The sequence below is a fragment of the Nannospalax galili genome, unplaced genomic scaffold (assembly GCF_000622305.1).
Source record: "Nannospalax galili isolate Female #2095 unplaced genomic scaffold, S.galili_v1.0 scaffold624, whole genome shotgun sequence".
Classification (NCBI taxonomy): domain Eukaryota; kingdom Metazoa; phylum Chordata; class Mammalia; order Rodentia; family Spalacidae; genus Nannospalax; species Nannospalax galili.
This window is the reverse complement of record NW_008351633.1, coordinates 439533-456146: the sequence shown is the minus strand read 5'-3', so window position 1 is coordinate 456146 and position 16614 is coordinate 439533. Positions and strand designations below refer to the sequence as shown.

The window sequence follows — 16614 nt, the reverse complement described above, 5'->3', positions numbered from 1 at the left end:
TAAGTCTCTACATATTTTCTCATGAAAACATTATTAAGTGCTTTGAAAATACTTATAGCTCAATTATCAAGCATTATAAGATGTATTCTAAATAAACAGCTTTCTTTTTATGTATGAAGCAATACATAATTACCAATAGTATGTTTTAATTTATGGGACTAGTTGCTGCAAGAAGGTTATTCTTTAGATACAAAGTAATGGTAGTTAGTGTTTATTCTAACCCTGATATTTCAGATTGATTCATAAAATAAGTGTATATTATTTTATAAGCAGTAGAGCCTAAAAAGACTTTTATCTCCTATGGAAACTCTTTTAGAAGAAATTCCCTTTATGCAGTCTTGCTAATGAGCTACTGAGAGGAATTTTGCATCTCAAGGAAACATCCCCTGGGTCTAGAAGGAACTTAAGGAGGTTGGGGACATATCTCAGTGGAAGAACCTTTGCCTATCATATATGATATCTTGGGTTCAATTTCTTGCACTACAAAAACTCCAGACACTGAAACCAAAACTAAAACAAATAAACAAAACCCTTCAAGCCTAAGATACAGCTAGTTTAACCTACCCCCCCACCCCCGCCCCACATTAACATTATGCCACTGAGAATTTGTGGTTCATTGAGATTAACCCACCTCAGGCTGAGTGTCCTTTGCTCTTTATTCTGTTTTTTAGCCTTTCCAGTGATATTAAGGGAATTTACACATAAGTTTAGAGCCTTTAATACTTTATCAGAATGTACACCTATGGGTTTGTTAAATCATAACAGAAGTTATAAAAAGTACTTGGGGGTTTGTTAAAAATATGTCCTATTGGGGCTGGAGAGATGACTCCATGGTTAAGAACAATAGCTGCTCATGCAGAGGACAGGAGTTTGATTCCCAGGACCCGTATGGTAGCTTACAACTATCCATAACTCCAGTTCCAGGGGATCCGACACCATTGTGTGACCTCCAAGGGCACTGCATGACACAGGTACACTTACATACATGCAGGCAATACATTTATAAACATAAAATAAAAATAATAAATAATATATTAAAAAACCCACGTTCCATAAAAGGAACCCTTAAATGCAATCATATATTGGAAGAGATGTCCACAGCTCATGAAGTGATCATTTTCCTGTTTACTCCTAGAAGAGGGAAAAGCCTGTGGGGGCTCTGGGAAGGTGACTTTGAAGAGACCAAGCTCTAGCAGAGCCGTGTTTGGTTTGGTGGGCAGCCAGAGGGCAGTGTGGGCCCATTGGATCTTGGCCACACACAGAATCAGGACCCCTTTTACATCCTTTCTCACAAAACCCTAAGACCTATGGCTGAGATTATTCAAGAGAATGGTTGAAAAGTTATGAAGGGAATTAGGCATTTAGTTTAAAACTATCAAACTAAGCCAAAGACAAGAAAGAAAGAAACTAAAATTAGTAAATTAGTAATTGAAAAACAAAAATACACACAAAGTATCTCCAGCAACCAAACATAGTGCAGCCTTTCACCACTCACCCACCCCTGCCCAGCCTCATGAATGTCGTGTGGTTTTTATGAGTTTGAGTGAAGGCAAGCAGCTTAAATACATCAGGGAAGATTACAAAAGACTGCTATTTTGAACAACTGTTCTAAGCAGGGCTTTGATTTCCAACTTGCTACTGAACCATAACATTCTCCCCACTTTAAACAGACAGCTGATGGTTTTAATTTACCTCTTTTTTGTTTCAGACCATCCCCTTGTCCTCCAAAATTGTTAGACAAGCTGACAGAAGGAATACCCAATGAATTGTGTTTCCTTGTATCTTTTAGGTAGATCCATGTACCTGCCAAAAGAGATCCTTCATTCTTCTGAGGGGTAGAATGGCATCATATTTAACTGTGGAGGCTCTGGGGCTAAATTGTTAAGACTGATAACTGGCTTTTAACCACTCCCTTTGTTCTCATTTTAAAATGACCTTAGTCTCATGGAACTTTTTATTCAGTAGATATCCATTGGAGCTAACTATGGCAGGTCCTTTGTAAATCCCTGGGCTAGAAGAATGAAGAAAATGAGCACTAAATCCCAGTCACAAGGAGCTTATAGGAGGTCAGACAGACAAACATAAAACATATAACACATTGGAAGGTGAAAATGCCATACCAAGAAGCAGAGAAGGATAAAGAAGCTGGAAGGGTGGAGTAAAGGATGGACACAGTTTTAAATATAGTAGTCAACTTAGGTCTTACTGAAAAGCTAAATCTGGGCCAAACTTGAAGAGATGTTAGAAGCCACGTAGGTGTATAGGAGAAATATCTTTAAGGCCATAACATGCATAAAGCTTCAGAGGTGGAGCTATGCCAGGATGGCTATGGAAGAAGCCAGGGTGACTGGACCTCACCAGAGAGTGAGGTGAAGGGAGGAGACAAATCAAAGAGGCAGACGGTACGGATTAGTTGAGTAGGGCATGGAGGCCCATGGTAGGGACTTTGGCTTTGGCCTTTGCATAGAACAGTGCTGATGGAGTGAGAAGGTTCTGAGCAGAAGAATAACATGATTCTGTTTTATAAAGATCACTCTGATTTCTGAATTGAGACACAGAAACCTGAGAATAAATGCGTGAATCCAGATGAAAGGCCAGGGTGTCTTGCTCCCAGGAGTCAGCAATTAAAGTGATGAAAAGACAGCTGAGCTTAAACGCATTCTAGAAGGTAGAGCCAGCTGCAGTCACCAAGGGCTGCATATATGTGAGAGAAGAAAAGCCACATAGTTGAACTGAACAAGTGGAACTGTGGTACAGAAATGCCACTAATGAGGAAGGGGGACTATGGTGGGCGAGGATTCAGGGAAACTATCAGGCATTGTTTTACATCCTAGCTCTGTGATGCTTGTGAAGTATGCAAGTGGAGTTGTTGAATGGTCAAAACCACTTCCCAGACTTGGGACAATTGATTCCCACTGGAAATGAACTAATGGGAGCTGTCAGAATATAAGGAATTCAAGGCAATAAGGTTGGACAGCCTCACAACTTGTTCAGGATATGGAGCCTTACTGCTTGGTACCACCTCTTTGCTAGCTGAGTGACTTTGGGAAAGTCATTTAGTTTTTTCTCTTACTCCTTCTCTCCATTTGGAAAATCAGAAGAGTAATAGTACTTACCTCAGAGGGTTGTGTGACTTAAAATCACTAGCATGTAGCACGTGGCATATGCTCTGTAAGCATTAACTTAATCTTCATTCCCGTTATTATGTAGACCTGTGGGAATGCCTGCATACATCAACTCATTGATATTAATGCAGCTTTTCCCACATGGAGGTATATAGTCATTGTTTCTGGTTGGTAATTGCTGCTAGAAGTCCCACTGGGTTGTTTTATCTTCCAGAATTAAATAGGACCTGGGTTGTTGACATTACTTCTGCCTCAGTTGACATTTTTAAGGCTGTAAGACACTTTAGTATTTGTTACTTGTTTAGAGAAAAAAGTCTTATGAGTTTTTTCAGTGCTGCTTTCCTTTGCTTTTCTCAGTGCTCAGCAGAGGAGCAGTCAGGTTCACAAGAAAACCACAATTGGAAATCAGGTAGGAACTGTGCAAGAGATTCAGTGCATGCTGCCCAGAGCATTGGAACTAAATTGCTTGACTGACAATTTTTTAATGCAAATTAATCATATTCAGTTTTTGCTTGAGATGCAGCTTTTTGTTTTATTTTTGCTTTTCGAGGTTTTGTGTGTGTGTGTGTGTGTGTGTGTGTGTGTGTGTGTGTGTGGACTGCATTTCTTTTTGGCTATTTTCGCAGTTAACCACATTGACTTACCTTAATTAAGTAACTTCTGCTACTTGCTGTGCACCCTGAACGCGACCTTTTGTGTCCTCTTTCGCTTGCTTCCATTACCACTGAACTTAATTTAACATTGAATCTGTGAGTCAGTTCAAGGTTAAAGTACGGTGAGTAACTAGTTGCATGGGCTTTCTGGTGCTGCTGGCTAGTTCACACATTTGCACAGCTTGGTAACAGTGAAAGGACAGCTCATAAAGAAGGCAGTGTTGGATTTAATATCTGCCACGCCAAATTCCTATTGGTTAATGAAGCTGTTAATGTCTACAAAGATCTGATCATTTGAGTTTTTGTGTTTGGGGACTGACCAGCTGTCTCTGACTAATAGCGCTCTGCAGAGATTGAATTAACCCTGGCAGTTTGCTGTTTCTTTTATGTTTTATGTGATAATGAATATTTGCATTGTTATTTCTTTTCAAGTCAAAACAATGATGATTTTTTAAGGTTTTCTTTTTTGAATGTAGAGGTACAATTATTGGACAAATTGAAACCTCTGCTCTAGACTTTTTTTCCCATTGTTTTGAAAGGAGAAGAGGTAATAACAGACTTTATTTTAAAAACTCTTTTTTTTTTTCTGAACTAAAGCATATAATTCTTTGCTATTTCAGGGAACCAATCTTCCGCCTTCAAGGCAAATTGTACGAGCTAAGTTCTGTAAGCTTTACTGTTGCTTTTTCATTTAGCTTCCCAAGGGCACAGTTTGTCTTTAACTGATTAACTCAACTAGCGCTTGCTACTAATTTTTTTTTAAACTTAGGTTGTCTTGTTCATAACATCCTATCACTGAAATAAAAAATTCTCTTCAGAGGGATAGCCTTCACTGCTATTAACTTGCTGTGATTGAAAGGTATGAACTAGTAAACTCTAAAATGCTGTAACAATAACCCTTAACATTGTGAGTGCTTCGATATTTCTCTAATTTTAATGGGCCTTAAAATAATTAAAATCATTAATTATCTCCCTCCCTGTTCTTCTCTGCTTTGTTGTTCTGAGGTGTAAGCCTTTCTTTTTCCCCCACACGTGATAATGTTTCCAATAAATGTAGATGATGCTTCCAAAAGGTGGGTGAATGCTGAACATCTGACTTTGCTCTATACATTTATAAGCTTACCAGTTATAATTATTTGTACTTTTTAAGAATAAAAGACCAAAAGCAAAATGATATTTTTTTATATGAATGTAAAGTTGAATCGTAAAATTAGATACCCTCCCTACATTTCATAGGAGTATGTGACATGATCAAATGGGTAGCATAGGAACTTAGGAAGAGATTGTGCTCCCATTTGTACTGTGAATGAAGTAGGTTTGTCTTTCTAACTGCATGCACTGGGAATGAGATTGGCACAAGGGCTAGTTATTTGTCCCTGATGTTTGGAAGACACAAGCTTTAGACCTCAGTGTTCCTGGGTTCAGCTTCAACTTTTCCCCTTGGGAGCTTTAGATAAAATGATCCTGCATTTGCATAGATCTGTGATGGGAAGAATAGAATATATCCCTGCAAAATCAAGTGTGGAGGTTTTCAGGAAGTGAGGCAGGTAGACTGCCATGAGTTCAAGGCCAGCCTGAGCTACATAGTGAGTTCAAGTCCAGCCCGAGTTACACAATAAGACCCTGTTTTAAAAAGAAAATGTCTGCAGGGTGATTGTGAGAGTCGGAAATGATAGTCATAATGAAACTTACAGCCAAGTGTAAGACATATCCCATAGATAGAGTAGAAACCTTGCTATCAGGGGGCAGGTGCTACTTGAAATTTTTAGGAGAAAATATATTAAGTATGAGAAAATTATGAAAGTTATAAAATGTAGATAATGAAGCACTTGGAAATGAAAAATTATGGCAAGTTATTCCAATGCCCACAAAGTCTTGATTGTGAGTGGGTGTAGTGCGGATTTACCTGTAAGAGTTTCCTCATGGTCAGAAGACACATAGAGGAAAAGCAGTTGTGTAATGGTATAGATGCCTAGTTTAAATTAGATCTGAGGGGAAATTTGGAGATGCTTTCAATTATGAACCTTGTTAATGCTAAAATCATGATAACTGTGTTTCTGTGACTTTGTTTTTGATAAGTACATCAAATTCCACACATCATATAAGTTTTGTAACCATAGATAATAGAATTGGGTGTTTTCAATAGAAAAATTCTTAAGGCCACTTAAGTCTTGAAAGTCAGAATTATTTTAACTCTAGAAAAACAATGCATTTATTGTGTTATATATTACTCAACGTTCCCATGGGGTCATAGGTAACACCCTGCCAACCAACATAGCCTAATGTATGTAGTGAAACAAATTAAAAGTCACATCAAATAGAGTAAACGGAGGAGGTAAATCTTCTTATATTAGGTCAAATTTTGATGCCAGTTAAAAAATACTCTCAATTTGTAGCCAATGCGTTATGAATCTCAATATATTGTTTTTCTAGAATCCAGTCCAACAATCTACAACACAAGACAATATATTTTAGAGGATCTTTTACAGTTTTTCTGCTTAGCAGAGACGCACCATTATGACTTAAAATTGTTCTCATTATGAATCTTCTTTTTTAATGTTGATTTGAATTTGTATGAAAACAGTTTTGCCCATCAAAAGACTCAAAGTCAAGGACATTGGATCCCAGCCTTCCAACTGATGCTTGCTAATATGATAAAACTGCCCTGTCTTGAAAGAGATTTTTCCAATCTGCTGTACTCTGAGGGATCCTGCTTGTAGGAGACTGTCATGTAGCACCTGTTCTGAAATACTTTGAAAGGACTTAGGAAAAACAAATTTGTTCTTTATAGTCTTAATACAATTCATTTCTGTCTGGCAATTTTGATAGTCCTACAAGTTGATGTCAACAAATAACACAACAATTATAAACACACAATTTATATAAACCTAGGTTTTACACAATTTAAATGTAACCTTCATCTCTGTACTCATCAAACGTATTTAAAATATAAATGTGACAAAACCTGTGTTCAGAGCAGTATGGTGAATCAGTCAGAGGCTCTGCAGACCCTGGGGAGCTCCCTCCATAGTGGAGGTGTTGGTAACTCAGCACTATGCAGTCTGCATTCTATACCAATTCTAGCTATGTCTGCTTGCTCAGGTCTTACGGAAACATCACTTCTGCAAGAGGCTGGCCTTATTCCTTGTGTTGATTACCCTCCCTCCCCTGCATCTTACACTGTTTAAAGTAATCTTTCTTATTTATGATTTTTTTTTTGTCTGCTGCAACGAGGATCTGAGTTCCAGTAAAACTCTATTTGTTTGCTGAAAAAGTGGACTATCACTGTAAGGTTTTAAGTCCAATCACATCAACATTTCAGAAACATCTTTCTGCTTTGGAAATGGAAGAAGAATTTGAAGGGGAGGCAAGATGGAAAGAAGAGACTGGCTGGGAAATGTGGATAAGAGATTGGGGGTATTTCTGAGTTTGTGAAGATGGTAATAAATTCAAGACATACTGAGTAGGAAGAATTCAGAAGATCTGTGATAAACTGGATGTTGGGGAGAGGGCTGGAGACTCTATTGCTGTCAGATTTCTGATTTAGGTGCAGATAAGATAGTGATGCTCTGATGGAGAAAAGAACATACCAAGAAGGTTAATTTTAGATTTGGACTCAAGAAGAGTAGCTCTGTTGAGACTGAGCCACCGTGGAAAACCTCTGGTCAGGAGCTGGATAAAAGTATCTGGTGTTTAAAAGAGACAGAGAACTATTTCTTCAAAGGTACAGGCGAGCCAGTGATGGATTTCCAATATGTTAGGGATGCTAACTGATTTTTGTATCAGAAAGCTTTGTGCGACAGCCACGCAGAATGGTAGGAGGAGTCCAAGTACAGTGAGAAAAAAATGATAGTATATTTGAAGAAATTCAGATAAGAAAACTTAAAATATTTGTAGCAGGAAGCACAAGGAAGAAGGAAAAGATTCATAATATATTTAAGGTATAGCATTGGAGGGTTTATGAGTAGTTCTTAGAAGAATAAGTCACCCTCCCAGCCCTATGGCTAAGGGAATCCACTTACAAAGCAAGGCCAGGAGAAGAAGAAGGAGCCTGTCAGGGGAAGTTGGAACAGAACGTATGATTTTTTGTGTGTCTGTTGGAGATATCATTAGAGCTTGCAGTTCAGGAGTCCTGTAGAATGGAGCTACATGTTTTACAGTATATACACACACAGTATGTATATAGTGGCTACCAAAGTCATGAGATAGGCTCTGGTCCTTGAAGGCTGCTCTTCTGTTCTACAGCTGTGAGGTAACATATAGCTAAGGACAGGGCCTGGAGAGATGGCTCAGCAGTTAAGAACACTGGCTGTTCTTGCAGAGGACCCAGGTTCGAATCCCAGCACCCACGTGACAGCTAACAGAACTGTCAGTAACTCCAGTTCCAGGGGATCCGATGGCCTCTTCTGTCCTCTGTGGGCACTTCACAACATGGGTACACTTACCTACATGCAGGCAATACATGCATACACATAAAATAAAATAAAATAAAATAAAATAAAATAAGCTAAGGCTACATGTACATGTAACTGAACTGTCTTGAGCTAAGATTTTTCTAGAGTCAACATAGAAGATCAAGAGAAACTATGCATTAAAATTTTGAAGAGCGAGAAGTTGTGGTAAAGTACTGTTTAATGTGAGTAGTTTTGATTAGCGTATAAATCAAGATAGGTTACTCAAGTAACAAACAATCTCAGAATCTCAGCAGCTTAGCATAATGAAAGTTTGATTCACTGTGTTTAACAATCCAAAGAAATCATCAAAACAGGGGCATCTCACTTTACACGAAGTCATAGTCAGACTTTGTCACTATGACAAAATACCTGAAAGAAACAGCTTAAGGGAGGAAGGATTTATTTTGACTCAAGGTGTCAATATAAAATGTCCCCTGAGGCTTGCAGGGTCAAGACCTGGGAGCCAGCTGAAATGGCTGGAGCATAAGTACTTTGTCTCAACTGTTGGATTAATGTAACAATAGATTCACTATGTTTTCCTGACTTCCTTGTCTTGAGCCAGAGCGTCATGGTAAAGGCACAGTGAAGCTGACTTGCTCATCTCATGGTGGCCAGAGAGCGGAGAGTGAGGCAGGATTAAGTAGAAGATACACCCTTCCAAAGGCACCAAGATCAGACATCTAGTGACTAATTAAGCCCAACCTCCTACTTCCCACTACTACCCAATAATGCCATCAAATTATGACTCTATTGTTATATTAATCCGACACCATAACATTGTTGGACTTTAGAATCTTCTCTTTTCTTCAGTAAATGGCAAAGAAACAGAAGCCTGAGTGAAAGAGCTTTGAAGGACCAGCCCATAAAATGATACACATTGCTTTACATTCCACTAACCAGAGGCATAGTCATTAGGGAAATACAAGAGAAACAGGAAGGTGTTTCTGAGTTTGCGCTCAGGAAAAAGAAAAATGATGATGATGACAGAAACCTGAAAGGAAATAGATAAGCTTGGGCACTGGAGACTTTACTGAAATCAAAGAAAATATGTCCTAGGATTGAGAAAGCAATGGTGAAGCACAAGGTTGAAGTTAGTGAGTAGATGGTGTCTTTGAATGCCACTTGAAAGTCAGAGGTTGTTGTTGGAATAAAAGAGCACAGTCCTGGAGGAGCACATAGGGCTGCTACGGGCAGTATGAAGCCATGTGTATTCAGCAGATGTGGATAGCTAAGAAGAAACGGATGGAATTCTCTAGGCTTTAATATATTAGGGGCAAAGAGGCCTGATTAGCATTTACATGACTAATACTTCATACATTAGCCTCCGCGGTGTAGGCAGGAAGGTGCTGGGCATGCTCCTTGGTCCCAGATTGTACTCACCTACAAATGAATGGGAAGACATCTTCAGGCAGGAGGAAAGTAGGTGTTGGGTGGGCCATGTGTGGTACCTCTTAGGCTCAGACTTATTGCTTATTTGCTATCAATGTGCCCACTATCACTCCTAATTTTTGATTGGACTCTGAAACTTGGCTGACTTTCCCAAACCTACAAATATTCAGGTCATTATCAGTCTTTTATACTATAGGTTCCCAGAAGCACAGTCCCTTCCTTTCAAACCAGGATTCCTCCTCTTTATTTTCTGAAAATTCACTTAGTTTTTTCTTAGAACATCATGTCTCAAAAAATTAGGGGCACCGCCCAGTATTCTCAGGTTTTTGTACCAAGTCCTCTGGTTTCTCAGCTTTTGAGGCACAGGGCTTCAGTTAAGTGTGGCAAGAGTTTGATCAGTTGTGTTAGAACAGATACAGTGATTGCCAGCTTCCCAGCTGGAGGCAGAGTACTCCTCAAAGCTCTGCTCTTCCCTTTAGACCCTCACCTGACTTTCTGGTGCCAATATCTATATCTGTTAGGATTCTTTTAGATGTAAATTTCAGAAAATTCAACTTAAACTCTGGAGAAAAAGAATTTGTCAATTTGTGTAATTGAACTCAAAAAAGGGAGAGGAAGTATAGAACTGTGGGTTGTTTAATCCATGGCTCAGGCTGGCCCCTTCTGTGTTTTTGGCTCTGTTCTTTTGCTCTTCGGCTCCATTCTTGTGCTACAAAGCATTGAACCTGTCCTCAGGGGGCTCTCCTACTAGAACTTGGTAGAAATAAAAGAGCCAGAGAAACCTCCACAGTATTACTCTGATTGGACTCCTGGATTGTGCACTCATTCGGAACCAACCACCGTGAGCCACATTGATTGACCTAGGCTTGGGCAGGTGAACAGGGCAGGTTCTTCACCTGATCACAGGGTCTGGAAGAGAGGATGCGCCCTCTCCACCTGAAAGTCCCAGCTGCTGTCTGAAGAAGAGAGCACAGCCACCCCAGGAGGTATACCAGATGACAGTAGGGACTTGTTGAGCATTGTCTGTCTTCAGAACAATTTAATTTAGAGAAGAGGATGCTTGGGCAAGTTGCCTTCTTAAAGGAATAATAGCAGTTAATACCTCCTTATTGAAACTCTGGACTATTGACTAAATTTAGTGTGGTTTTTTTTTTCAAATTCATTATCTGAATTTCACTCCTCCCCCCACTTTCTCTTTCCTTTAAAAATAGTTCTATTGACTAGTGTGAGGTTGAGAATCAACACAATCCAATGTTTCTTCAGAACTGGGACCATGAAGTCACTATGTAAGCATGGGCACATTATTTAGACAATATTCTGAGGTGACCAGTCTTGTCATGAAAGATCAGCAGTAACTTCTTCATGGGTGCTTGTAAGTATTAAATGAGATGCTAGTAGCTAGTAAGCCTAGGAGAGGTTTCAGGCACTTTAGGCCTTGTTAACTGCTCCCAACAGCCCTGAGATGGGTCCTCTATTATTTTAGTCTTATAGATAAGAAAACCAAGGCATGTTGAGAAAGAATGGCATGCCAGCTCATAAAGATTATCAGCAATGGTACCAGGGTGTCCCCGATGTTCACTGCAACTTCTCTGTGGTAGGACTGACTCATATTTCCATCCTCACCACCTTGAAGGAGGCTTTAGGGCGGTTCCCACTGCATGGTGCTATTCTTCCAAAATCTCAGCACCAGTATTAACCAACAACTGTAGGCATATGAGGTCCTAAACCCCCAGCACTGAACAAGTGTATTTGACATAATTTTTGATAATCTAAGGGAAAGAATAACATACTCCTCTCATGGTTTCTGTTTAACTGACCATTGGTTATAGAGTAGCTTTCGATTTTGTGATACGAACAGCTTTTATACACTCCTATGAAATGTCTGGTGTGCCCTTTGCCCATTTTAGGAGGACTGTCGTGTTATTTTCACATTGACTTTAGTTTTTTAAGTAGATTGTATATTTTTCATATGGTATATAGAGAGGAAATATTTTCTGATATTTCTGCCTTTCACTTTTTTATTGTATGTTATAATAAAAGGTACTCATTTTGACTTAGACAATTCAAAAAGTGTACTTTATCTTGCCTGTGTTTTTTCCTACTGGTCACAGGCTGCTGTCCTCTGAAGCTGTAATTACTTATGTCCGTAACTCACTAGTGAGAAGTGTTTTATGTTCATTGACTATTAGTATTCTTTTCTGAATGAACTGTTCTTGCATTTCTTATGTTTCCTGAGCTTTTTAATATTCTTGGTTCATAATGGAATTTTAATGTACTATTGTATTTATTAACAATTTTCTTTCATTTCTTGTGTGTTTTAAATTTCTTAATATTCTTGAGGTAAACTTTAAAAAAATCTAGCAATATCTACTTGTTTTTCTCTTTTTCCCTTTTTATTTTATGTGTATGAGTGTTTTGCCTATGTATGTGTAGGTGTGCAATGTTGGTGTAATGCCCATGGAGACTAGAAGAGGTCATCACATCTCCTGGAACTGGAGTTACACACAGTTGTTAGACAGCATATAGGTGCTGAGAACCAAACACCGGGTTCTCTGCAAGAGCAACCAGTGCTCTTAATCACTGGGCCATCATTCTAGTCCCTATTTTTTTTTAAGTTAAAAAAATATTTTTCATATAATAACCTATTAACAGGGTATAATGTGAAATTCAAGCATGTGCACAATGTGTAATGGTCCAATTAGAGCAATTGGTGCATCTGTCACCTCAGATGTATCATTTCCTTGTGTTGGAAAGCATTCAAGAATACTCATTATTTTGAAGAATTTGGTCTAATTATCAGCCATCATTATCCTACTGTGCTATAGGAAACTGAAGTGATTTCTCTTGTACAACTGCACTCTTGACTCAGCTAACCATTCCTCGGTCTCCCGAGCGTGTCCCAGACTGTGCTGACCACTGTGCTGCTGTTCTTTGAGATCTAGCTTAGTATTGCTCTCTCTCATTTCTTCTACAGCATTTACATTGAGGAAGGAGACTTTGGCCCTAAGAGCAATAAAATACCCTTATGCTTACAGCATTCTAATGAAGCCATTCTTGGCATTTGTCTCTGTGCTGCATCTCCACGGGATTTGTCATAGTGCACGTACAAAGTGAGGCAATAACATAGGTAGCAGAGGTGGAGGTTACACCCATGGATGTTGCAGCCTGATAGCCAGGCTTCAGCCCATGGCTCTGCCACTTGAAGCCACAGGCATCACTGTCCCTCCATTTCCTCTTTTGCACATGGGATGTGATTAATGAATCTGCCTCTTAGGGCTATTGCAAGAGGGATAGGATTATTGTGTCTCACTCAATTTGTACTGGCTATTGATTATCTTATTCCAAAGGACTAAATGCACATGTGTAATTGTATGAGTGATCAATGCTCTCACCAGTGGTTTGCAATCTCTTCTTGTTGGCGTGCTAATTTCCTCTGTGACAGTGCAATGATCAGAACACTAAGTAAGCACTAAGTCGACAAGGGTGGTATTGAACTCACAGTCCCCCTGTCACAGTCTCCTGAGTGCTGGGATTGCAGGTTAGTGTCACCACACTGGACTTGAACTCACACTTCTTAAAAGCTTCCTCTGTGGCTAGCTCAAAGTATGCTTCTGACATTAACACACCCAGTTCAACAGCAACCCTGTGAAACAGAGTCCGTCATTTATTCTGTTTTATGAATAATGTAAATGATATCACCCTAGGTTATACAGCGGGTAGGTGGCAGAATTGTGGCCTCCATTCCAGCAAGGATGAGCTCTTAACTTAGGGTCTTTAAAGGTTTTTTATTGTGTTCCTCCATTTTTGTACAGTGACATGTTTTTAATTATTGCAGCTGTCTATCTAGTACATTTTCACATCTGCTAGCCATTTCTGTTCATTACCATTCTTTTCCAAAAATATTTTATTGCTCTTATAGATTACTCATTCTTTTAGCTGAATAGTAAAATCTTGTCATATTCCAATTAGCATGTAACCTGAATTGAGACTACATGTTTGTGAATCTTATAAATTAATGGACGATGAAGATTTATTCATTCATATGTGTTCTTCCTTCCAATCAGACAATTGTTTATTCTGTTCATTATAATTTTCTAATTTTCTCTTAATATGGGTACATTAACAATTCTTGTTGCCATGTAAAATAATCAGAAATACTTTTATTCTATCATTATAGATAGAATTAAAATTTCTAATTATTGCTGCATGAAAAATACTGATTAAGGGCATTCTACATCAGTAGACTTTACTGGATTCTCTAGTAGTTTTTCATTTAATATTTTTCTGTTTTTTTTTGAGACAGGGTCTCCCTGTAGCTCCAGCTGACCTGGAACTCACTATGTAGACCAGGCTGGCCTCAGAGCTCCCCCTTCCTCTGCCTCAAGTGCTGGGACTAAAGGCATGTGCCAGCACACCTGGCTTAATTGCTTTTTTTTTTTTTTTTGTTTTTTTAAGACAGGGTCTCCCTGTAGCCCCAGCTGTCCTGGAACTCACTATGTAGACCAGGCTGGCCTTGAACTCACAGAGATCCGCCTGCCTCTGCCTCACGAGTGCTGGGATTAAAGGCGTGCTCCACCACACCTGGCCTTTATGCTTTGTATACTTGTATTTTCTATTTTTACTGTCATAAATTATTCCTTCCTTAATATAAAACAGTAGTGGATTTTATTAGTGGCTTTTTAATTTTAATGAAAATGCTTTTACTCTGTTACCTTAATTTTGTTGTTGGTGTTTGATTTATATACACACATATTATGATAAGACATTGCTCTATATTTGATATCCTCTGTCAGAAACGATGTTTGAGTTTTTGAGAAAACTGCGTAGTTTCTTATGCTGATGCATTTACCAAGCATCAGTGCTTTTCTGGTATAAGCCCCTCTGGCTATTGGAGATGATCATATTGACACTGAATTAATTCTCTTAGTATTCAATTTCAGATCACTATATTTTAACTTTAAAATAAAATGGTAACTTGTAGAAAAGAATGCATATGGAATACTATTAAAATCTTACAGAATGAAGAGAAATCTCACAGAAACTGAGGAAAAAGGAAAAGGAAATTGATTTTTTGTCATAGCTTGCTGGGTGAAAGAGTGGGCTGGTTGGTTTGTTGAGTGTGAGGGGAGTCCTAGATACTCCGATGCCCTCAGAAGCCTGGGGATCTCAGGGTTTGCACTGGTAAAAGGAGAAGGAAGCAGATGGGCTTTCAGCTGTTGACTGGCTGGGAGCTTCTCCGCCCGTTCACAGGCTGAGCATCCTTCTCAGCAATGCCAACTTCTTTAATTATTAGAGGACCCCAGTCCTTTCAGTTTAGCAATTTTGGGGATTAGCAAAACACAAACTGTCAAACCTCAGTGACTATAAAGGGGCCATGGGATCTTTCTTGGTGATGACATCCATGTTCTCTACTAGAGTGTCCCCTGGGAAGGAGGCCAGTAGTTCATAGTGAAAATGAAAGCCAACAAACACTGAGGCAGTCTCGTTGGCATTTCCACTACAGCTCTTGTAATTTGGTTTTGTCCATTTCTTCCCATATTGAAACCCAATCCACTAATTATAAATAGGTCCCAAATTCAGCATGACTGAGGCAAATGGTACTTTCTGTCCCTAGAGCATGGATTTTCACATTCAGTACAATAGCGTTATTATTCAAACTTTTGTTGTATTAGGAAATTTAACTCAGGAGCTTCAAAAGAAGCATCTTTATTTTAGTCCTTGATTTGTTTCAATTAGAGAATCCTGCAATATGCATTCATAAAAAGGAGGCTCACAGGAATGGCATCAGTCAGGCAGGGGCCTGACTAGCCTTATGGACTCTAGTCTTAGCTTTGCTCGGGCAGCACTGATCAAGGAAGCCTCAGTATCCAGGAACCTAAATAACAGTGCATTAATGCTAGTATTAGTATAAATTGTTGTAAACATTGAAATTTTGTTTCCTAATATAATCCTATTTGAGAACACTGCTTCACAGATCTCCCATATGGTAGCCCTACATATCAGTCTAAAATTCTATTTGCTATAAGCCCCCTACCCTTTCATGAAGTCTCCCCTTTTCTTCTTCCCCCCAATATTTGCAATAAACAGGTCCCTCATAGTTTCTGAGGGATCATGTTTGCTAAGACTGGGACTTCACTGAGGTGGTCTGAGTAATTCAAGAGTTAGTGCTGTTTTCAGAGATAGCTGAAAAATTCTGAAAAAGCCAAAGTGGCTTTATTTGTCTGGCAGTATTGATTCCTTAATGATATAAGTTTAGAAAAGAAATAAAACTTAAGGATAATCTTTTGAACAGAATGTAAACATATAGTGCTTCTACTAAATTAAGGAATGAAATGCCTTACCCCCCAAATTACTATGAAATTTCTTTGCTTCCATGACCAACCATTCTCTACCCCTTGGGATCCAGTTAGGCTGAACTCTCCAGGATGAATGGTCCACACTCAGGAAATGAGTGTCCTGGTTTCATAATCACATCTCAGTTCCTTGAAGCTCTGTACCGTGCTCCCTCCTGACCAAACAATTGGCTGAAATTTTTGTCCTCGTTCCCAGAGTTATTTACATACCGCCTGTGATGGATGGCCCCTGTGGGCAGATTGATTATTAGATGTGCTGCCACTTATATTGTCTGGATGGATGGAGCACAGTCTTGGAGGCAGTGCACATAAATAAAAATAAAAATGAGCTCGAGCATGACAAGTATTAATAGCAAATATAGTCATTACAGTTTAAATGATTTTAATAACTGATTATTCCTTGTTTATAAAATAATGTGTTAAGTTCTAATCTGACTCTCTTATGACATGTCTTTTATGAAAAATGAACACTTGTAACTAAATCAATAGGTTAGTAGAATATTTTATGACTTCCTTCCCTAGTCTACTAAAAAAGACTTTCTTAGTTAGGGTTAAGGTTAAGAAATTCTTAGAATGTACGTATGTTCTCAATGGCTCTCTCTGTAGACATTATTTCCTTTTCCAGCGTCCTGGTCTTCCT

General features: G+C 38.9%; 1 protein-coding gene across 10 annotated transcripts in view; it reads left to right on the top strand.

Moving 5' to 3' along the window:
• Dnm3 (dynamin 3) overlaps positions 1-16614 on the top strand; it is a 605597-nt gene that overhangs the window by 270628 nt on the left and 318355 nt on the right. For 7 of the 10 annotated variants that reach the window (XM_029553749.1, XM_008848499.3, XM_017802043.2 and 4 more), the window contains exons 13-14: positions 3483-3534; positions 4399-4428. In XM_029553749.1, coding sequence (XP_029409609.1) covers positions 3483-3534; positions 4399-4428 — 82 coding nt within the window. The remainder of the gene's footprint in view (positions 1-3482; positions 3535-4398; positions 4429-16614) is intronic. The other 3 variants (XM_008848501.2, XM_008848497.3, XM_008848502.2) reach the window with 1 other exon arrangement.